This window comes from Rhinoderma darwinii, chromosome 9 (assembly GCF_050947455.1).
Source record: "Rhinoderma darwinii isolate aRhiDar2 chromosome 9, aRhiDar2.hap1, whole genome shotgun sequence".
NCBI lineage: Eukaryota > Metazoa > Chordata > Amphibia > Anura > Rhinodermatidae > Rhinoderma > Rhinoderma darwinii.
The window spans coordinates 50937449-50960803 of record NC_134695.1 but is presented as its reverse complement, the minus strand read 5'-3'; the positions used below and the strand labels follow the sequence as shown (position 1 = coordinate 50960803).

The window sequence follows — 23355 nt, the reverse complement described above, 5'->3', positions numbered from 1 at the left end:
AGAATAATCCTGTTCTGGTGTTCAGCCCCTTTAAAATCGATTACCGTCACACTATACGGCTTTATATAAAATTGGCTCTAGTTTATATGAGCACTTGACATGGGGAAATTAGATTGTGAGTTCTTCATTCCCTCTGTACAGCGCTCCAGATTGTTAGTGCGATCAACTATTCAGTGGAAATCAAGTGACGGAAACTTGCTGTAGATGCTTACTTGGACTTTGGCTGCTCTACGTCCTTCGTACAGTTTTTACTTTTGGTAAAGGAGTGCAGATGTTTTCTGTATTGTATTTAGGAAGTTCTACTACACTGGGCACAGTTTTTAGTGGAATTTTATTTTGCAGACGAACCATAAGTTCAATGAAAAATATTCTATCAAGGTGTCATACATTAAATGTAATACCAATGGGAAATTGTTTTATTGGAATTACATCACACTGCGTTTGCACCTTATGGTAAGATCAGGTTATCATGCGACTGGTAAAATTCAAGATGTCAAAACAGCAGTTAAGAAGTTTACAGAAATTGGTTTATTTGCCAATTGCCATATCAGTGCAGGCACAAACCCTAGAACATAACAAAGAGGCTGCATCTTCTAGATAAAACCAGAACACAGGTCAGATGTCTCAGGTAGTGGGGTCTTTAATCACTCCCAAATGAGTCCTGCTATAACCCCTACAGCCAGCTCACAAGCGCAGCAGCAACTGGTGACGGAGAGGGGACTGGTGCGATCTCTGAACAGAGGTGTGGGGAATCTACGTCAAGATGTCATGGGCTTGATGTTCTACCAGCATCTCCATGCTCTTCACATCTGTGCACCAGAACTCCAAGCGGTCTTTCATACCTTTGATCTGAAGAGAGAAAAAAATAAAGAACTTAACGAAGGGAAATCTCGCTCTGGAGGACCCAGCATGTCTGTGTATTACATGAACAGGCCATTGATTGCAATGAGAACTGTGTAACGCTTTATTTCCCTGTGATTGGGCTTCAAGGGAATTAGACACTCTCAACTGGGTTCCCCCATAGATTACAGTTGGTCACTGGGGATTCGTATAGCGGAACATCCTGTAATCACATTATTATGGATATAACAAAAAAGTGATTGACTAAAGTGGACAACCCCTTTAAAGCATAAACTTGTGTATCCGATAACATTTTGTCATAAGACTGGATGTGCATATCAAGTAAATGAGGTTGAGCTGCAATACCAGACAGAACCCATAGAAAACAATGGCGCGGTTTCTAGGCAAAAAAAGCGTACCTATTTTTTTTTTTCATAAAACCCCTTAAAGAGAACCTGTCGCTTTGTCATATATGTTGAACTGGTTAACTAACCTGGATTGTGCCATCTCCCTGATTCCAGTGCCGTTTTTTTTTCCTGGATCTCCCTAATCTAGGAGGTATGCCGAGTTGGCTTCCTATATGCTAATTTGCTGTAGTTAGCCAACAGGGCGTGAACTACTCAAACTGTCTTGCGCTGATTGATCAGATGTGGAGAAGCTAGCTACAGCAAATTAGCATATAGGAAGTCAACACAACAGTGGTCCATATGTCTGAGACGGGGTCCAGAAAAAAACAAACCTAAACAAAAAACACAGCGCTGGAATCAGGGAGACAGCGCTATTCAGGTCAGTTCACCATTTCAACTTTTATGACCTAGTGAGAGGTCCTCTAAGTATTAAAATTGGAACTGGGTAAACAGCAGAACTTGAAATATTGGGAGAAGCAGAACACATACCTGCTGCAGATCAAGAACCCGGGGCTGAACCCATGTGATGTGTACTTTCTTATCCACTTCATCAATGCTTCCCCGCAGCAAACCCACAGATAGCGCCTTCATGACAAGAAGCTCCACCTATGATAAAAAAAACTGACAGATCATTGCACGGAATACAATTTACAACATAGATGTAGCGCATGTGACCGGTGTACAGTCTGATGATGTTATGAAAGTTTTCCTTGAATGATCTATAAATAGCATTCGTAAGGATCATGGTTGTGGTCACGTTGCCTGCTTGGATATTTGCTCTTAATTTACTTTCAAAAATTTATTGGCGAGGTTTTACATATCATGTTATTGGACAATAGTGACATGTACGTGGCGCATTGATGTGAGATTACCTCAGACTGTACTGTACAAATGGCTGCTTTCGAATAGATTATGAAGTGTGTGTTCTATAGTTTGCATTATATTTAATGCGCCATTTTGAAATTTGCAGAATTTAACAAATATTATGTTTAAAAAGTTACTTGCAGTGTGGACGCGCCCAGTGTGGCAGCACACAAGATCTCAACCGCTCTGCAAGGGTGTGTTCACATCAGCGCTTGTTTCCGCTGATGGGTTCCGTCGGAGGTTTCGGTAGTTTTGGACAGAATCAATAGCGCAGTCAACGCAAAACGATGGAACCCTGTCACAACGGTGACAGACGGAAACCATTAGCTATGTTTCCGTGCCCCATTGAGATCAATGGTGAGGGAAACTGAAGCGGAGGTTTCCATTTGACTTTCCGCTGAGGGGTTAACCTGACAGAAACCTCCGACGGAACCTCTCAGCGGAAACGAACGCTCATATGAACAGGCCCTTACAGACCTGTAGGTGCTCCCTGTGACACTATATGGTGCCTCCATGAAGCACTCTAAACTTCTCTAGATCGATGCTTCTGGGGAATAAGGCTTCATAACTTCTGATGGAGCATTCTATAGTGTTTTCTTCTCAAGAATGTATGAAACAAATCTATGAGTGCGCCTCCACAGGCACCGTAATGGGAGATATCAGGCTATGGGCACTGTTTTATGGACCAATTCCACACCAATCCGTAAGACGGCCATGTGAACTAAATCTGGATCAAATTGAAAGAATTAGAAAAGAAAATTACTATTCTAGTTGTGCGTCTACTCTACTCACATCATTAACGTTGACCTGTGCGCTCTTCGCTATCTCTTCGAATGTCAGCTGACGATGATTTGCTGGCCGTGTGAACGTCATCTAAACAAGCACCAAAAAATAGTTTAAAAAAAACAAAAACACAACACCTGAAAACCAATAGCGGATTCCGTGCGCATTTAATGTTACTTAAAGTGGAATTTAAAGAAGCACTAAATTTTTTTGCCCCCTTAATTTTTTTCATTGGTGCTTCAGTGGGGTGCTGCGTGCAGAAAAACTTACCGATCCCTGCATCATGTAGTTTTCGGGTCCGGCACTGCCACGTAATAGTCACTCTGGCCTGTCTGTGCTCATTGTGCTTTTCAGGAAACCGGAACTCAGGCTCTCAATGCATTCCTACGAGAGCGTCGTTCTGGCTCCTATAGGAGTGCATTGAAAGCCTGAGTTCTGGTTTCCTGACAATCAGGTCAGAGCGACGATTAAATGGGCAGCGCCAGACCCGAAAACGACATGATGCAAGGATTGTACGTTTTTCTGCACACAGCACTCCACTGAAACACCAATGTACAAATGAAGGGGGCAAAAAGAAAGAAAAAAGTGGAGTGCTTCTTTAAATTGCATCGTTAAATTTCTGTAAAGGTTTGGTACGATACACTGGTAATGTATATAAGTAACATCTACAAAGTCACTTACCTCCATTAAACAAAGAAGCTGAATCTTCTTAAGTAAAAGGTTTTCATTGGCAGCAAGGTCCGGCTGAAGGAACAAAGAAAACACATGTCCATGAGCAAAGGAAAGCGAATAAAATGAGACAAGATCTAAAACTAATTCCGAACCTGCTGTCCCCAAGCGGTTTTCAAGGCTCTGAAGGTCTCTACATTGCCGCTGTTGAAGGCATAAAGGGTGTCTATCAGCCACTGTCGTTCAGAGCTGCGCAGAGATTCCAGCACTGGGTGCATCAGCTGAAGAGAGACGTCATAGTGTCATTGTATGTAATGATTTATAACAGCAATCCTGGTCAGAAGGATCACAATATGGTGTTATTACAGGTGCATTTAAATATTGTGCTTGGGAATACAGACCCGGGCCTTACTCTAACAGGCGTATTGTATGTGCGTTTAACAGTCTGCATTCCGGATCGAACACAGAGACCCCCCACATTTCTACCGAATCTAACGCAAAGCCTCTGGGGATCGATGGCGCAACACGTTGGGTCTTCGTAGAACTGCCGGGGGTCTGGGATACAGACTGGTAAACACTGTGCTAACAAGAAGCTGCCTCACACTTATCAACAGGGTATGCAAAGTCACTCACCAGTTCCCCAAAGTTATAGACCCCATCTCCAAGCAGACCAGCCAGCCCGAGAGTGAATGCCCTGTCCTGCTGCTCGGACACTGCAAATAAACATGGACATGTCATGAAAGCATGAATGAGTAAAAGAAAGTCTCCAGTTATTGTAATAACACTTCACGAGAGGAGGTTCCTCAGCGTATAAAATAGACTATGGCCTTGATCCCTGATTTCTCTATATTAGGACTCTCAGGCTGCCATAGATGTATTCAGTGTAAAACTGGAGGGCACACTAAGAAAGGAGAGCGCAAAGACTTAACGTTTCTATGAAGTCTTGAGAATTATAACAAAACGAGAGCTCCGTGGCTATTATAAGGCTGCTACTCCCTAGATCCCACTACAAGAGCAAGAAGAGAAGAACTGACTGACAGAGGAAGAACAAGAAGAGGTCCCAGCACAGCTGATATTTAATTTTTGGAGCAAAGAACCGCATAAAATATGTTGCAAAAACCTCAAGATCAACCAATTTGTCTTAAGGAGTAAACAAGAAAATAAAAAGCAAGTAGGATGAGGATCTGATCCGGTCTTGGGGTTTTACCTGGTAGGTCTTTCAGTTCTGTGCAACCCAAGAATCGCAGAGCATCTTTATAATAGGAGGCATGATTTCCAATGGTCTGATAATACTTGCTGGACAGGTCATAGAAGCGGCTGTGCACAGAGGTCACGCCGGCCAGCGCTCCCAGCATCTCCTCCACACCCTCAATCGTTTCCTGCAGATTGAAATAAAGCATGGTATGAACCCAAGTAAGAGGACGGCTGCCGAAAACCATTAAAGGGTTTGTTTGATTTTAGCACATTAAATGTTATTTTTTTGGGATAATTAAAAGTTATAAAATTTATTTTCTGTATTCATTCCTTACGGTTTTCAAGATCTCTGCTTGTTGTTATTCAGTAGGAACCTTTGTTTACTTCCAGTGGATAGATTCTGTCCATGGTCATGTGACGGACACACAGGTGTACAGCTCGTTACAGGGTCATTTGATGGACACACAGGGGTTGGGATCATTAGAAGACACAGCTCTTATACACATACTGTAACGAGCTGTGCACCTGTGTGCCCATCACATGACCACGGACAGAGTTATCCACTGGAATTAAACAACGAAGGCTCCTACTGAAAACCTCGAGGAATACAGAAAGTATATTGGAAAATTGTATAACTTTTAATTATACAAAAAGTACCATTAATTTTCTAAAACCGGACAATTCCTTGAAACCAAAAGGTAAATACAAGTCATATACCACGAGGGTTTCCACTGATCTAATTGTTATGAGTGGGGAGACGGTGGCTTGGTGGAAGGTAAAGGCTTAGTCAATAGTTCAATCATCATTATTTGCACAAAAACATACCGTACTTTTTTGTTATTCCGAGCTGTGATTTTTGTATCATGTAATTTATATGAAGAAAGTTACTTGAAGAGGAAGCCACTGGGCGGTAAACGGTTGTAATAGACAATCACTTTTGCTTTTCAGCAATGAAAGGGCGTGCGGTTGTAGAATACACAAAGATACCAACGCCCCCTGGTGTCTGCAACGCACCACGCAGCTCCATTTAAAATGTATGTCACCAAATACACACAAATGTTAGGATATCCATAAAAATGTCCCAACAGAGAAGATCGTGGGTGCATCTACAGCCACTAAATGGCTCCATGAACCACAAATCGGTTGGCAGAAAGTAACGTATGTAATCGTAAGGGTCAAGAAGTCCATCACGTCTGCTCACACATTTGCTTACTATGCACATTCCTTTTCCTACCCTATTGACTGATCATTTAACCCCTTCCCGACATTTGCCGTACATGTACGTCATGGAAAGTACTGACTTCCCGCATCTTGCCGTACATGTACGCCAAATGTTTGGGACCGGCTCAGAAGCTGAGCCGGTCCCATCATCACCGGATCTCAGCTGTATCTTACAGCTGACATCCGACTGTAACGGCGGGGACCGAAATTAGCTTCGATCCCCGCCATTAACCCCTTAAGTGCAGCGCTCAAACGCGATCGCTGCACTTAAGGTGTTTGCAGCTCATCGGAACCCCAGTAATGAAATTGCCGGGGTTCCGGTGGCTGCCATGGCAACCGGAGGCCTAATACTGGCCTCCCGGTCTGCCTAGCACCGAAGCCGGTCAAGATCCGCCCGGCGGCGGAGCCTGATCGGCTTCCGTAGCTGTCGGCAAGATGGCGCCGGGTCAGGAGCTGATCCGGCGTCATCAGCGGTGGAAGTCAGCTGTACTGTACAGCTGACATCCACCTGTAACGGCAGGAACCGGAGCTAGCTCCGATCCCTGCCATTAACCCCTTCGATGCAGCAATCGAAAGCGATTGCTGCATCGTAGCGGTTACTAGCAGATCGCCAGCCCTGACAGGCAATCGGGACTGGCGACTGCTGTTATGGCAACAGGAGACACAATGGTCTCCTGCTCTGCCATTACGGAAGCCGATTTAGGCCCCGCCGGGAGGCGAAGCCTAATCGGCTTGCTGTCAGTGAATGACTGACAGATCTAATACATTGCACTACATAGGTAGTGCAATGTATTAGAAAAAAAAAAATCTGACCGTTGGAACTTCAAGTCCCCTAGTGGGACTTGAGAAAAAGTGTAAAAAAAGTATAAAAAAGTGTAAAAAAAAGTGCACAAAATAAAAGTTTGAAAACAGTAAAAGTTTCAAGTAATCAAATAAAACACAATCCCCCTTTTACTCTTATCAAGTCCTTTATTATTGAAAAATAATAATAAACCATATGTATTTGGTATCGCCACGACCGTAACGACCGGAGGTATCAAAATATTATATTATTTATTGCACGCGGTGAACAGCGTAAAAAAAAACGTAAAAAACGTTACCAGAGTTTCTGTTTTTTGGTCACTTTGCCCTACAAATATTAGAATAAAAAGTGATCAAAAAGTCGCACGTATCCAAAAATGGTACCTATAAAAACTATAGCTCGTCCCGCAAAAAACAAGCCCTCATACACCTCCGTCGACAAAAAAATTAAAAAGTTATGGTTCTCACAACTTGGCGACAGAAAAAATACATTCTTTTTACAAAAGTAATTTTATTGTGCAAAAAAGTTGTAAAACATGAAAAAGTTCTATAAATTAGGTATCGCCGGAATCGTACTGACCCGCAGAATAAAGTTAACATGTAATTTATAATGCGTGGTGAACGCTGTATAAAAAAAAAACGAAAAAAGCTGTGCCAGAATTGCGTTTTTTTGTTTACCTGGCATCCCAAAAAATAGGATAAAAGGTGATCAAAAAGTCGCATGTACCCCAAAATGGTACCAATAATAACTACAGCTCGTCCCGCAACAAACCAGCCCTCATACCGCTACGTCTATGAAAAATAAAATTAGTTATGGCTCCAATAAGTCAGGAAATAAAAAAATATGCAGTTGTGCCCGAGGGGAACATTTCTTCAGTTTCAAGAGGCGATTTTTCAAGGACCTAAAATTAGGGAACCAGGAAAGGGAGGGCCCAAACATATCCGCTGGAAGCGACGGTGCCCGTATTATACCAGGACAACACTTCCCAGCAAAATTCCCCAAACTACAAAGGCGCGGAGTGTGGACCAAAAGGGGGATAAGAAATGACACCATTTATCAGTGCAACACCGGCCTGTGCAGAAAGGATTGTGTCACAGCGTAACACACATCTATGGATTATTTTATTGTTTTTTTTTACCCCGTTATTATACCACCTGACTATGCCCCTTATATACTCCGCCCGGCTTACATATGCCCTACATTATAAACGGAAACACCAGTAAGACTCCAAACAAAACTACTACCAAGCAAAATCCACGCTCCAAAAGCCAAATGGCATTTCCTCCCATCTGAACCCTACAGCGGCCCAAACAGCAGTTTCCTTCCACATATATGGCATCGTCATACCCGGGAGAACCCTTTTAGCAATTTTTGGGGTGTGTGTCTCCAGTGGCATATGCTGGGCACGACATATTTGCCACTGAATGGCATATCTAGGGAAAAATATAAATTTTTAATTTGCACCATCCGCAGCGCATTCATTTATGGAAAAGACCTGTGGGGTGAAAATGCTCACTACACCCCTTAATAAATGCCTTGAGGGGTGCAGTTTCCATAGTGGGGTCACTTCCCAGGGGTTTATTTTTATTATTTCACATCTGAGCCTCTGCAGTTGTGAACCAATACTTTGTAAATCGCCAAATTAGGCCTCAATTTTACATGGTACGCTTTCACTCCTGAGCCTGGTCGACTGTCCAGGCAAGAGATTAGGGCCACATGTAGGGTGTTTCTAAAACCAGGAAACCCAGCATAATAATTAGAGAGCTGTCTCGTTATGGTGGCACAAGCTGGGCACCACATATTGTCCACATATCTGTGGAAAAAATCCCATTTTCACTCTGCAACATCGAGTTCACACTAATTTCTACAAAACACCTGCAGGGTTAACATGCTCACTACACCCCTAGGTAAAAGCATTGAGGGGTGTAGTTTCCAAAATGGGGTCACTTCTGGGGGGTTTCCACTGTTTTGGGCCCACAGGCGCCCAGAAACCAATCCAGAAACATCTGCACTCCAAATGGCGGTCCTTCCCTTCTGAGCCCTGCCGTGTGCCCAAACAGCAGTTTATGACCACATATGGGGTATTGCCGTACTCGGTAGAAATTGCTTTACAAATGTTGGGTTCTTTTTTTTCCTTTATTTGTTGCGAAAATGAAAAAATTTGCGCTAAAGCTACGTCTTATTGAAGAAAAAGGATTGTTTTTATTTTCACTGCCCAATTCTAATAAATTCTATGAAACATCTGTGGGGTCAAAATGCTCACTACGCCCCTAGATGAATTCCTCAAGAGGTGTAGTTTCCTAAATGGTGTCACTTTTTGGGCGTTTTCATTGTTTTTTCCCCTCAGGGGCTTTGCAAATGTGACATGGCCGCCGCAAACCATTCCTGCTCAATGTGATCTCCAAAAGCCAAATAGCGCTCTTTCCCTTCTAAGCCAAGCCGTGTCTCCAAACAGCCGTTTATTACCACACGTGGGGTATTGTTTTACTCGGGAGAAATTGCTTTACAAATTTTGTGGTGCTTTTTCTCCTTCAGTCCTTGTGGAAATGAGTAAAAATAAGCTAAACCTACATTTTCTTTGAAAAAATGTTGATTTTTATTTTCAGGGCCTACTTCCAATAATTTCTGCAAAAAACATGTGGGGTCAAAAAGCTCACTATACCCCTAGATAATTTCCTCAATGGGTGTAGTCTCCAAAATGGGGTCACTTGTGGGGGGGTTTCCACTGTTTTGTCTCCTCAGGGACTTCGTAAATGTGACATGGCCTCCGTAAACCATTCCTGCTAAACTTGAGCTCCAAAAGCCAAATAGCGCTCTTTCCCTTCTCAGCCCTGCCGTGTCTCCAAACAACCGTTTATTACCACATGTGGGGCATTGTTTTACTCGGGAGAGATTGGTTTACAAATTTTACGGTGCTTTTTCTCCTTCAGTCCTTGTGGAAATGAGAAAAAATTAGCTAAACCTACATTTTCTTTGAAAAAATTTAGATTGTCATTTTCAGGGCCTATTTCCAATAATTTATGCAAAAAACCTGTTGGGTCAAAACGCTCACTATACCCCTAGATAATTTCCTCAATGGGCGTAGTTTCCGAAATGGGGTCACTTGTGGGGGGTTTCCACTGTTTTGTCCCCTCAGGGGCTTTGTAAATGTGACATGGCCTCCACAAACCATTCCTGCTAAACTTGAGCTCCAAAAGCCAAATAGCGCTCTTTCCCTTCTCAGCCTCGCCGTGTCTCCAAACAACCGGTTATTACCACATGTGGGGTATTGTTTTACTCGGGAGAGATTGGTTTACAAATTTTACGGTGCTTTTTCTCCTTTAGTCTTTGTGAAAATGAGAAAAAAAATCGCTAAACCTACATTTTCTTTGAAGAAATGTTGATTTTAATTTTCACGGCCTACTTCTAATAATTTCTGTAAAAAAGCTGTGCGGTCAAAATGCTCACTGTACCCCTAGATAATTTCCTTGAGGTGTGTAGTTTCCCAGATGGGGTCACTTTTGGGGGATTTTGACTGTTTTGGCACCGCAAGAGCCCTTCAAACCTGACATGGTGCCTAAAATTTATTCTAACAAAAATAAGGCCCCAAAATCCACCAGGTGCTCCATTGCTTCTGAGGCCGGTGCTTCAGTCCAGTAGCACGCTACGGCCACATGTGGGATATTTCCTAAAACTGCAGAAACTGGGCAACAAATATTGAGTTGCATTTCTCTGGTAAAACCTTCTGTGTTATAAAAAAAATTGTACTAAAAATTTATTTCTGCAAAAAAATATGAAATTTGTAAAATTCACCTCTACATTGCTTTAATTCCTGTGACATGTGTAAAGGGTTAAGACATTTTCTAAATGCTGTTTTGAATACTTTGAGGGGTGAAGTTTTTAAAATGGGGTGACTTTTTGGGGGTTTCTAATATATAAGGCCCTCAAAGCCACTTCACAACTGAACTGGCCCCTGTAAAAATGGCCTTTTGAAATTTTCTTGAAAATGTGAGAAATTGCTGCTAAAGTTCTAAGCCTTGTGAGGTCATAGAAAAATAAAAGGATGTTCAAAAAACGATGCCAATCTAAAGTAGACATATGGGTGATGTTAATTAGAAACAATTTTGTGTGGTATAACTGCCTGTCTTACAAGCAGATACATTTAAATTGAGAAAAATGCTAATTTTTGCAATTTTTCGCTAAATTTTGGTGTTTTTCACAATTAAATGCTGAACATATCGAGCAAATTTTGCCAGTAACATAAAGTCCAATGTGTCACGAGAAAACAATCTCAGAATCGCTTGGATAGGTGAAAGCATTCCGGAGTTATTACCACATAAAGTGACAGATGTCAGATTTGAAAAATGAGGCTCGGTCAGGAAGGTCAAAAGTGGCTAAAGAGGGAAGGGGTTAACTGGTACAGATGCAAGTCCTACCACGTTTATAGGGCATCCTATAGAGCCAAGATCTCAACCTGTTGCTCTCCAGCTGTTGTGAAACTACAAGCCACAGGTTGGAGACCACTGTAAGAGTGTTTGCCTAGTGACAGGTATGATCTACTGAATAGCTGATAAATGTTAAGTCGTTGGATGTCTGACCACGGGGACAAATCATTAGAACGAGACCCCCTCCCATCGCACAACTGTGGTGAGGAGATTTGAATGGGGAGGTGGTCACTTGATCCCTTTTATGTAAGAGATGTGGTGACCAGAAAACAGAAATTCTGGCATTTTAATTTTTTGGGCGGTGTTCTCCATGTGGGTTAAATATTGTCATATTGTGATACGTCCAACTTTTGTGGATGCAACGATACAGATATGTTAATGTTTATTCTTTTTTAAATTTTTTTTTTTTCATATAAAAAGTAAAAAACAAAAGCAAACTGTTTAACTTAAATTTTTTTTATTAGTCCCTCTAGGGGGCTTGAACCAGTCATCGTTGGATCGCTCACACAATATACTGCAATACTAAAGTATTACAGTATATCGTGATTCTGAGAGGCACCTACTAAAGAGGCTCTGTCACCACATTATAAGTGCTCTCTCTTCTACATAAGGAGATGGGCGCTGTAATGTAGGGGACAGAAGTGCTTTTTATTTCGAAAAACTATCTATTTTCACCAAGTTAGGAGCGATTTTAGCTTTATGTTAATTAGTTTCTTAATGTCCAAGTGGGCGTGTTTTTACTTTAGACCAAGTGGGCGTTGTACAGAGGAGTGTATGACGCTGACCAATCAGCGTCATGCACTGCTCTCCATTCATTTACTCAGCTCATAGTGACACTGCGTTGTTCGCTATGTGCTGTCTTATACTGACATATTTACGTTACTGAAGTGTTTAGACATTGAATAGATATTCCTTCCAGCCAGGACGGGATGTCTATTCACAATTCCGGCACTTAGTTAACGTTTGTTTGGTACTTACAGCAGAGCAAAGCGTAATCTCGCGGGATCATGCAGTAAATGAAAGGTTACAGCGAGATTACGCTTTGCTCTGCTGTAAGTACCAAACAAACGTTAACTATTGTGAATAGACATCACGTCCTGGCTGGAAGGAATATCTATTCACGGTCTAAACACTTCAGTAACGTAAATATGTCAGTATAAGACAGCACATAGCGAACAACGCAGTGTCCCTATGCGCGGAGTAAATGAATGGAGAGAAGTGCATGACGCTGATTGGTCAGCATCATACACTCCTCTGTACAACGCCCACTTGGTCTAAAGTAAAAAAAACGCCCACTTGGGCATTAAGAAACTAATTAGCATAAAGCTAAAATTGCTCCTAACGTGGTAAAAATATTTCGTTTTTCTAAATAAAAAGCACTGCTGTCATCTACATTATAGCGCCCATCTCCTTATGTAGAAGAGAGGGCACTTATAATGTGGTGACAGAGTCTCTTTAAGCCTTCCCTTTCAGCAGCGCTTAAAGGGTGTACAAAGATGGTAGACTTTTATTAGGGCCCCAGTTTGCCATTGGCACACTGATCACGACATGGGGGGGCCGACTGCACCTCATTCTAACCGCGATCGCTATTCCCCGTGGCATCTAATGGGTTAAATGTGCGGGATCCCGCTCATTACACCGAAGTGTCGGCTGTAAGATACAGCGGACATGCTCATTCAGCCCGTGAGCCCGCTCCACTCTCCCCCACCCGACCTCTGCTGTATATATACATGCGGATGTCGGAAAGGGGTTTAAAGAGGCTCTGTCACCAGATTTTGCAACCCCTATCTGCTATTGCAGCAGATAGGCGCTGCAATGTAGATTACAGGAACGTTTTTATTTTTAAAAAACGAGCATTTTTGGCCAAGTTATGACCATTTTTGTAGTTATGCAAATGAGGCTTGCAAAAGTCCAAGTGGGTGTGTTTAAAAGTAAAAGTCCAACTGGGCGTGTATTATGTGCGTACATCGGGGCGTTTTTAATACTTTCACTAGCTGGGCGCTCTGACGAGAAGTATCATCCACTTCTCTTCAGAACGCCCAGCTTCTGGCAGTGCAGATCTGTGACGTCCTGCATCGTGTCGGACACATCGGCACCAGAGGCTTCAGTTGATTCTGCAGCAGCATCGGCGTTAGCAGGTAAGTCGATGTAGCTACTTACCTGCTAACGCCGATGCTGCTGCAGAATCATCTGTAGCCTCTGGTGCCGATGTGTCCCCGCTCGTCTGACACGATGCAGGACCTGTGAGTGACGTCACAGATCTGCACTGCCAGAAGCTGGGCGTTCTGAAGAGAAGTGGATGATACTTCTCATCAGAACGCCCAGCTAGTAAAAGTATTAAAAACGCCCAGATGTACACACATAATACACGCCCACTTGGACTTTTACTTTTAAACACACCCACTTGTACTTTTGCAAGCCTCATTTGCATAACTACAAAAATGGTCATAACTTGGCCAAAAATGCTCGTTTTTTAAAAATAAAAACGTTCCTGTAATCTACATTGCAGCGCCTATCTGCTGCAATAGCAGATAGGGGTTGCAAAATCTGGTGACAGAGCCTCTTTAAGAATCTAAAGATGTTGAGCTAAAGACACATATTATATATATTTGATTTTTAGATAAAGTGCTAAATAATAAAAGGTGTCTAAAAATACAAACTTCCAGCTATAATGGCCAATAAAATAGTCTTTACATTATGTTGGTTTTATTCCAAAGAGAGATTTACAAAATTCTGTATTACAATTTTGTTCACACACCTTAGTGGCTGGTAAGTCTCCAATGTTCAGCTTTAAAGCTCCAATGGCCGTCCTGCAGAGTATCACCGCCTCATCACTGCTTTTCACCTGGGAACAAGATGCAAAAAAAAAAAAAAAAACATTTCCATCAACGGTGTCAGAAAAAATGATCATCAATAAAGCAAAACAATAACACGACTGGGAACAAACTAGGAGTGTTCACGTGTGTGCGGTTTATATGGCAACACTTTGCTTCGGTTTTGGGGGAATTACAATGACCAGCCCTCCGCCACCTTTCAAATAACTGAGAACCAGGGTCCTTTCCCGCAATGCCAACCCCATTTTTGGAGCAGCGTTGATTAGGCACGGCTGCTAAACCCCAGTCCCACATTCTAGGTTTGCTTTTCCGAAAGTTCTGAAGTCTATGGGAGAACGTAAAACAAAAGCTCCTGCTGCAGCCTAAGGCCTCATGCACACAACCGTAGCCATGTGCACAGCCGTGATTTATGGGTCGGCCGGCCACGGAGTGTCAGCCGCGAGCCGCCGGCAAATCGCGGGCCGTGCACATGGCCGCGGCAATTTTTTTCCAATGAGCCCGGAACGCGGAAACCACGGTCATGTGCATGGCCCCATAGGAATGAATGGGGCCGCAGTTCTTCCGTGGATTTTCGGGGGAATTGCGGCCGCAAAAGCACGTTCGGGTGCATGGGGCCTTATTCATTAGGATTCCAGATAATTATAATTTTATAAAACACGGTCAGTAAAATCGTCTCGAGACTAATTTAACGAAAAGTAAAAACACAGAAAGATCCACCAGGTCTGGACTCTCACCTTCTCCCGAGTTTTTTCTAGAAAGCTGAGGGCCACAGTGGGCTCTAGGAAAAAAAAAGAAAAAAAAGCAATTGACATTATTAATAGAGAACATCTTCAAAAAATATATGTTAATAAACAAAAAAAACTGACTCATGTTCAAACACACGGGACTTTCCTCACCTGTCATCTGTCGCACCACATTGAGAATTATTTCAACCAGAGATAAGGGGTTAATTCTGAAAAGAAAGCTCACATTATTCAGAGGAAAACTAGTTATTAAAGCACAAATAACGCTATGTAGATTATTTTAAGGCGGAGTTCACACGGGGCGGATACGCTGCGTAATATCACCCGGCGCATCCGCCCTGTGCACCGCAGGGAATTCCGGGCGAAAAAGCTCATTAAATTGAGGTGCGATTTTTTTCGCCAGAAAGGTCTGCTGCGAAAAACTGCCGCACTTAGCCGGCAAGCTAGCAGACCAGCCTGTGATTGGCTGCAGAGGCGGTCACATGGGATGAAGCGTCATCCCAGGAGGATGAAACACAGACTCCTAGGTAAGTTTAATTTTTTTTTTTCTGAGTTCCACTGATATTTGATGTAGGATTTACTTCCCCATTGAATTAGATGGTGAAATCCCGCAATATATAAGAGTTTATGTAAAGACAATTGACATGCTGCGGAATGACCCGCGCTGCAGGTCAATTTCTGAGCGGTATTTCCACTCCGTATTTCCGCAGCGCGTGAATGAGATTTGTTCTGTCTCATCCACTTTGCTGCTACTGTATTAGCTGCGGATTTTCCGTAACCAATTCCATTGCGGCAAATCTGCAGTATTTACACAACGTGCGAACTGGCCCTGAAGGAGCCATGGAAAATTTGCGGGTTTTTTTTCCACTCCATGTGGAGGTTAATTTTTAATTTTTTTTATACATTTCAGATGTAAATTAATATTGCACCCGGGTTCTGCATGTAAACAATACGGTGCCGGTCGTCCATGCAGTCACATAACCACCGCATAGTCCAAGGTTTTATACATACAACTGCATAACGTGATGTCGTGGACAGGACGCCAGACGGACACTCTGCCCGCATCGTTTACATCCAGTTGCAGGTTTTCTTCTCTAGTACAAAATTCATGCATGGAGTAGATTAGTAAAGGCCTCCATTTTTTTTTTTTTAATAGCCGCTCAATACCGCTACAGGAAAAAAAATACCCTCAGAAATCCCCAAGTCTCTCCTCTAAATAGGTCATTCAAATTAAAATCTCAGCTATTGCCGCTCCACTGGTGCGGACCTTCTGCGTTCTTCTCATTTAAAACACAGGGCAACGTTTGAAACTCCTCAGCCGACAAACCTGCTTGGTGTGAATGTGGTTTTGAAACTTTTGTTGCAGATTTTCGGTGCACAATCCACCACATCTGAGCGCGACCTTTTCATAGGAAATCTTTACCAGAGTTAAAGATTTGCCCTTTAATTAGATGATGAAAAGTAATTTATTTATCCCGTTTCATGTCGTAAAATATTTTAGGGGGAAAATAAATCCTACTCCACCAAAAAAAGCTTTCCTGGTGTCTTGAATACCAAATATAATGTACAAACAAGTAGTATCAGTGCATAACTAGGCGGAGTGATAAACAATGAGGGTGCTAGAATGACGGCCATGTTGGATGTCACCCAGTTTTCTGTGGCATGCCCCCTCGATGGACAAGCCCAGGAGATCCAGAACATGACCGCTCATTATAGGAGGAAAAACTGAATTTTACCTGTGCTCAAAGTCACTGATGAAGTTCTCATAAAGCTGTGAAACGAGAAAAGAAAAATCATTACACATCTATACTTAAGTAAACAAAAAAGAAAAAACCCTTAACCCGTTAGTGACCGCCCCATAGTGTTTTTATGGCGGCCACTAATGGGCTTTATTCCGATGCATGGGCCTTTTTACGGCATCGGAATAAACAGAGCAGGGAGCCGTTAAATCTCCCTGGTCTCGGCTGCCAGATGTAGCTGAGGGCGTCCCTGCTCGAACGTGTGAGATCGATATTAGTATCGATCTCACCTGTTTAACCCCTCAGATGCGCCGCTCAATAGCGAGCGCCGCATCTGAGTGGTTTTGGAGAGAGGGAGGGAGCTCCCCCTGATCCCACTGACACTCGGCGATAAGATCGCCGAGTGTCTGTCTTCTATGGCCGCCTGGGGGGCCTAATAAAGGCCCCCAGGTCTGCCTGTAGTGAATGCCTGCTAGATCATGCCGGAGGCTTGTCCTAGCAGATGCCTGTCCGTTTTATACGGACAGGTATAATACACTGCAATACAGAAGTATTGCAGTGTATTATAAATGCGATCGGATAATCGCATAGTTAAGTCCCCTAGTGGGACTAGTAAAAAAAAAAAAAAAAATGAAAAACCCACTTTTTCCCCTTACAAACTGCTTTATTATGAAAAAACAAAATGAAGTAAAAAAGTTACACATATTTGGCATCGCCGCGTCCGTAACGACCCCGACTATAAACTTATTACATCATTTAACCCGCACGGTGAACCTCGTAAAAAATAAAATAAAAACCATGCAAAAATTGCTGTTTTCTTTGAATCCAGCCTTAAAAAAAAATGTGGCAAAAAGTGATCAAAAAGTCGCATCTACTCCAAAATGGTACCAATAAAAACTACAAGTCATTTCGCAAAAAAAAAAAAGCCCTCATGCAACTACATCGGCGAAAAAAATAAAAAGTTATGGCTCTTCAAACATGGGGACGCAAAAACAAATAATTTTGAAAAAAAATGTGTTTTCACTGTGTAAAAGTAGTAAAACATACAAAAACGATACAAATTTGGTATCGTTGCAATGGCAAAAACACGCTGCATAAAGTTTGTGTGTTATTTATACCACACAGTAAACGGTGAAAATTTAGGACGCAAAAACAGTTTGGCGAAATTGCCGTTTTTTTTCTATTCCCCCCAAAAAAAAGTTAATAAAAGTTAATCAATAAATTCTATGTACCCCAAAATAGGGCTATTAAAAATTACAACTTGTCCCGCAAAAAACAAGACCTTATACAGCCATGTCGACGCAAAAATAAAAAAGTTATAGCTGTTTTAATGAGATGATGGAAAAACGTAAAAAATGGCTGGGTCATTAAGGCCTAAAATAGACTGGTCACTAAGGGGTTTTTACGGAGTTCACTGTGCAGGTTAAATGATGTCATTGTTTTATAGTTGGGGACGTGACGGACGCGGCAATGCCAAATATGTGTAACTTTTTTCATAATAAAACATTTTGTAAGGGGAAAAAGTTGGATTTTCATGTATTTTTGGGGGGGAATTTTTATTCATTTATTATAAACATTATTAAACTTTGTTCATTTTTTTTAGTCCCACTGACTTCACTACACGATCATTTGATAACTTTTAGAATACACTGCAATACTTCTGTACTGCAGTGTATTATTGCCTGTCAGCGCAAAACTGACAGGAATTTGTTAGGCCTAATAGGCGTTCAGTAGAGGCAGACCTGGGGGCATCGGACTGCCATAATACCATTGGCACCCCGCGATCGCACTCCCTCTAAAACCACTTAGATGCGGCGGTCACAATTGACCACCACATCTGAGGGGTTAAACGGGTGGGATCACATGACCGGAGACCACTGCTATTGGTCTCTGATCGTTGCCCTGAAGCCGAGGCTGTTAGCAAATTGCGGGAAACAACTTCTGAAGTGCTGCCGTGAAAATACGACGCTTCAGAAGAACTACCCTGAGCAGCCGCCGTAAAAAGACTATACGGCAGTCGTTAAGAGGCTAAAGGCTATGTAAACCTTTGAAGGCTTGCGCTGAAACCCGAGTCCGTCAGATCAGCGTGACTGACGATTTCAGTGACAGCCGGTCCTACGTGTCAGATCCACCATCACATTTACATTCATAACTGCGATGTGATCGAGAACAGGTGGATCCTGTTAGAAAATGATTTCAACTACGCTGTGCAGGATATGAAGAGAAAGGAAAAACATGGAGCAAGAACAAGCATGTAACATTGCAGTCTCAATAGAAGTGCTTCCCTAAAAACAGGTCAGAAACACTTCGCAGTGCAGAGGTGTACTGACTGGTGACTGTTCACACTTACTTTGATAAGTCCATCCGCTTTTGCACATTCAGGATCCAGTACAAAGTCCAGAAGCTGGAGAGTCAATTGATGCCAGAGCCTACAGGGGAGATCCACAGAGAAGCAGACAGAAATGATTGAGACCAGAGAAGATGGGGTTTGGATCCAGCACAGACGATTCAATAAAATGGAGGAAGTTTTTCCAAGTTTAATGGGCCAATATTTTGGCTAGTTAAAATCAGGAGTAAAGAGCACAGCGTGACATCCTGATAGTGTAGGGAAAAAAAGGTGATAATGGTTGATAAGAAGCCTACGCGTTTCAGACGCTGCGAGCGTCCTTAATCATGATTGAGGATATTGAATGAAGTTTACGCAAAATGTGATAGACAGCCGGTCATTTTACTGATAATATAATGTGTATGGGTATAAGTAGACCCCGCTGTCCCGGGACTGCACCCCTGATGACAGTAGTGGTTTATAGACCCCACCCAGAACGCACATCCTGGGGCATCAAATTGGTGAAATGACGGTTCAGATGACGCATGCAGTCTCCTTCAGGCTGGGTTCACATTGTGCGTTTCATGCGTTTTCATATGCAGCCTAAAGAAACGCATCTGAAAAAAAAGCCTGCGATTTCCAAATGTTTCAGCTGTTAGGGCCTGTTGACATCAGCGTTCGGTTTCCATTAATGAGTTCCGTCGGAGGAACCCATCAACGGAAAGGCAAAACGTAAACCAGATCTTCCATTTGCATTACCATTGATTTCACTGGTAACGCTTCCGTTGCTAATGAGAATGAACAAGGGTTTTATTGTGGTCCTACAGACCGTAAAACCACTACGGTCGTGTGCATGGGGCCCAAGGGACACCTCCCATTCCATTTAATAATCTAGTCACCCGCCTTTGAACCCTCTCCAGTTCTCCTATATCCTTTTAACAATGTTAAACCCAAAAATATATTCCATATTCAAGATGTGGCCTTACAAGGGATTTATAGAGGGGTAATATGACATTTGAATCACAGGTTTTTATTTCTCTTTTTATACACCCAAAAATCCTATTTGCTTTTGCAGCTGCTGCCTGACATTGAGCGCTGCTGCTTAGCTTGTTACTAGAATACCCGGGTCCTTCTCTTGTTCGGTTATCCCCAGTTTTATTCCATTAAATGTATATGAATTAACGATATTATTGCGTCCTAGGTGCATTACTTTACAGTTATCAACATTAAATTTCATCTGCCATGATTTTTCCCATGCTGTCCGCTTATTTACACCTTTCTGTAATATTTTATAGTCAACCTGAGTTTTAAAAATCCTACAAAGATTTGTATCGTCAACAAAAACCGACACCTCGCTATCAATCCGTTAGTAAATCAAATTACAACTTGTGAAGGAGTCCGGCGGTATCAGACGCATGTGCATTGCACACATAAAGCGGAGGACAGTACATCTCCATTCACTGCGCCTGACCTTGTTACATTGTGAGTTAAGGGGGTTTTACACTGGGCGATTATCATGCAGACTATAAGGCTGGGTTCACACGTGGCGGAATTTCACTTAAATTCCGCTGCGGACACTCCGCAGCGTTAATCCGCAGCGGAGCCGTTTGTCCATTGACTCCCACTTTAATTTAGCAGTGTTCGTTTAGACGATGCGTAAAATTCCGCTGCGGAGCATAGGCTGCGGAGCGGAATTTGGTGTCCGCAGCATGCTCTGTCTGTTGCGGAGCAGTGGCGGACTCATGGCGGAATTTCTCCATTGACTTCAATGGAGATTCTAATTTCCGCAATGAAGTCTGCAGCTGTCATGCACATGTTATGCGTCTTGCTTTTTTAACTTGACATTTCTTCATTCTGGCTGGACCTATGTATTTCTAGGTCTACAGCCAGACTGAGGAAGTCAATGGGGCTCCCGTAATGACGGGAGCGTTGCTAGGAGACGTCTGTAAATAGTCACTGTCCAGGGTGCTGAAAGAGTTAAGCGATCGGCAGTAACTGTTTCTGCACCCGGGACAGTGACTACCGATCCCAATATACAGCAACCTGTAAAAAAATAGAAGTTCATACTTACCGAGAACTCCCTGCTTCTGTCTCCAGTCCGGCCTCCCAGGATGACGTTTCAGTCTAAGTGACGGCTGCAGCCAATCACAGGCCAAGCACAGGCTGCAGCGGTCACATGGACTGGCGCGTCATCCAGGGAGGTCGGGCTGGATGCCGAAAGAGGGACGCGTCACCAAGACAACGGCCGGTAAGTATGAAAGTCGTTTACTTTCACTAGGGAAAGTGCTGTCCCTTCTCTCTATCCTGCACTGATAGAGAGAAGGGAAGCACTTTTCCCGCAGTCCGCAGCAGCTAGTCCGCATCAATTTTCTGCACATTTTGGGCAGATCCGCAGCCGTAATCCGCAACCCGGATTAGGTGCAGCATTGATGCGGACAGTTGCGGAGGAAATCCGCCACGTGTGGCCATGCCCTAACGAGCTCCAATCAATGAGCTCGCTGCACCAGCCAAAATCGGCCGGTGTAATAGGACCTTCTCTTTACTATTTCCGAAATGTCTGGTTTTGACCTGGGCAGGTATAGAACATTGAAAGGTTTTTGGTTTTTTTCCCCATGAGGGACATTTATGACATCCACAGGATATGTCAAATATCAGATAACTGCGGGTCGCAGAGTTGGGACCCGCATCTATCTCTAGAACGGGGCACCCTAAACCCCGTTCTAGCTTTGTGCTCACGCTGCCTCCCGGCCACTTCCTGATTACATGGTCGGGAGTTACAGAAACAGCCCAGCTCCCATAGAACTGAATTGTACATACGGAAACAGCGTAGCTCAGCGAGTTATGTTATTTCCGTAACTCAAGACCATGTAAACAGGAAATGGCCGGGAGGCAGCGTGAGCACAAAAAGCTATAACGGGGATTAGGGGCCCCCCGTTCTAGGGATAGGTGCGGGTTCCAGACGTGGGACCCGCATCTATCTGACATATCTGTGGCTATGTCAGATGTCCTTCATGGGCAAACCCCTTTAAACACCAGCTTTATAACAACATGCTGGTGGTTTAGTGGCTCCAACCTACTGAGAGGCTCCCAAAATTGAAGGCACGTAGCAACCAATCAGATCACTCCTACTATCTCTGAACCGGTCTTGGAAACATAAAATCTAGATTCTGATTGGCTGCTACGGGCAACAAGAAAAATATTGATCAGCACTAGTGTTGGTAAAGGAGGCGCTGTACGTGGCCTGATGTACAGCACTGCCCGTGGTGCTGAGATTGTGCTTTGTGGGTGTCTGGTACTCTGTACTCACTTCTTGTTGTAGAGCTCCTCCATCCGGTGCCATATTGCCGCTATCTCGGGCGTCGAGCTCTGGCTCTGCTGCTGTTGTAGGAAGGCGGTCACGTCCCTCATTTCGCTGAATCAACACAGATCACCTACGGGTAAAAAGCGTGCAAGAAACACCGGCCGCCACTACCGGAAGTGTCAAACTAACCTGCACACTCACTTCCGCTACGATGCAACACTCAAAGCCGTAAAGCATCAGCGATAAACTACATTTCCCGGCGTCCTGCGCAGCAAGCCTCCCGCAGCCATAGTAACTGTCACTATGCGACGTCAAAGTGAACGTCCGGTAACTACAGGGAATGTCATGAGACAAATTAGGTCGTGTTCTATTTGTACTTTATGCGAACAATAAAGCTTTGTATTGAGATAGTTTTGTCCCACTTTTGTGGTAATACTAATGGGTAATATTGTAACCTTTGTGACACTGATTTTTTTTTTATAGTTCATTACATTCTCGATATTATTATTTTTTTAAATGAGTAATAAAAAAAAAATTATTTGGAAGCCTTTTTACAGATTACACAACAACTTTGGCTGCGACACGGGTCGCACAACCAAAGATCGCTGTGTGTTCGCAGTGTGAATTTCTTGCGAATGTGTTGTTTTTGCTAATTTTGTGATGTGGCGCGATACAGCGATTATAGAGTGTCTTTGGTGCCGAAGCCCTTCGATTGTGGCTCTTACAGTGACTTGTCACTTATGTGATGTGATAACCACGTTTCTCAGAACATGGAGGAAGGACTTCAATTGTATTTTTGCGATCAGTGCAAAAATGTCGTAAACATTAGATACTATCTTGCCTAATAATGCTGATAATCTAGTGTTCATGCCACAGTCCAGTGTCCTCCAAAATCAGTTTTTATTAATCGGGCAAGGGTTGCCACCTTTTCACCCCAAAATACCGGCCCAGTTCAGGGTGTATTTAAAAGTGATGTTTTTTGTGGCGTTTTTTGTGGCGTTTTTTGTTGCAGTTTTGTGAAAAACAACAGAAAACCTGCATGTGTAAATACACCCCAACATGGGTAAAAAGTGGGTGTTCTTATGGGGTGTGACCCCACACTGAGTAGGATTTGCCACTCGTGTCTGGGACCCTCTCCCGGTAACAATCAGTATCTACTCCTCCACCCATGAATCCCGGGACTGAGCAGGCTGGCAGTGTTCCCATCC

The 23355-nt window shown here is 43.1% G+C and overlaps 1 protein-coding gene across 1 annotated transcript; it reads right to left on the bottom strand.

Annotated features, from left to right (window-relative positions):
• Positions 1 to 505: 505 nt before the first annotated feature.
• Positions 506 to 22392, bottom strand: PSMD13 (proteasome 26S subunit, non-ATPase 13). Its single transcript, XM_075837647.1, has 13 exons — positions 22154 to 22392; positions 18871 to 18949; positions 16518 to 16552; positions 14935 to 14990; positions 14773 to 14816; positions 13963 to 14049; positions 4771 to 4942; positions 4197 to 4276; positions 3719 to 3844; positions 3576 to 3638; positions 2904 to 2984; positions 1737 to 1853; positions 506 to 849 (listed from the first exon to the last, which is right to left on the bottom strand). The coding sequence occupies exons 1-13, from the start codon at positions 22252 to 22254 to the stop codon at positions 754 to 756; spliced, it is 1137 nt and encodes a 378-aa protein (XP_075693762.1). The 5' UTR covers positions 22255 to 22392; the 3' UTR covers positions 506 to 753.
• Between the last annotated feature and the right edge of the window lie 963 nt (positions 22393 to 23355).

Excerpts from the sequence above, each read along its gene's own strand:
- PSMD13 (XM_075837647.1), bottom strand. The coding sequence starts at position 22,254 with ATGAGGGACGTGACCGCCTTCCTACAACAGCAGCAGAGCCAGAGCTCG. Across the intron at positions 14,991-16,517 it reads ATCAGTGACTTTGAGCACAG|AATTAACCCCTTATCTCTGG; the intron begins GTAAAATTCAGT and ends CTTTCTTTTCAG. Across the intron at positions 1,854-2,903 it reads CACAGGTCAACGTTAATGAT|GTGGAGCTTCTTGTCATGAA; the intron begins GTGAGTAGAGTA and ends TTTTTATCATAG.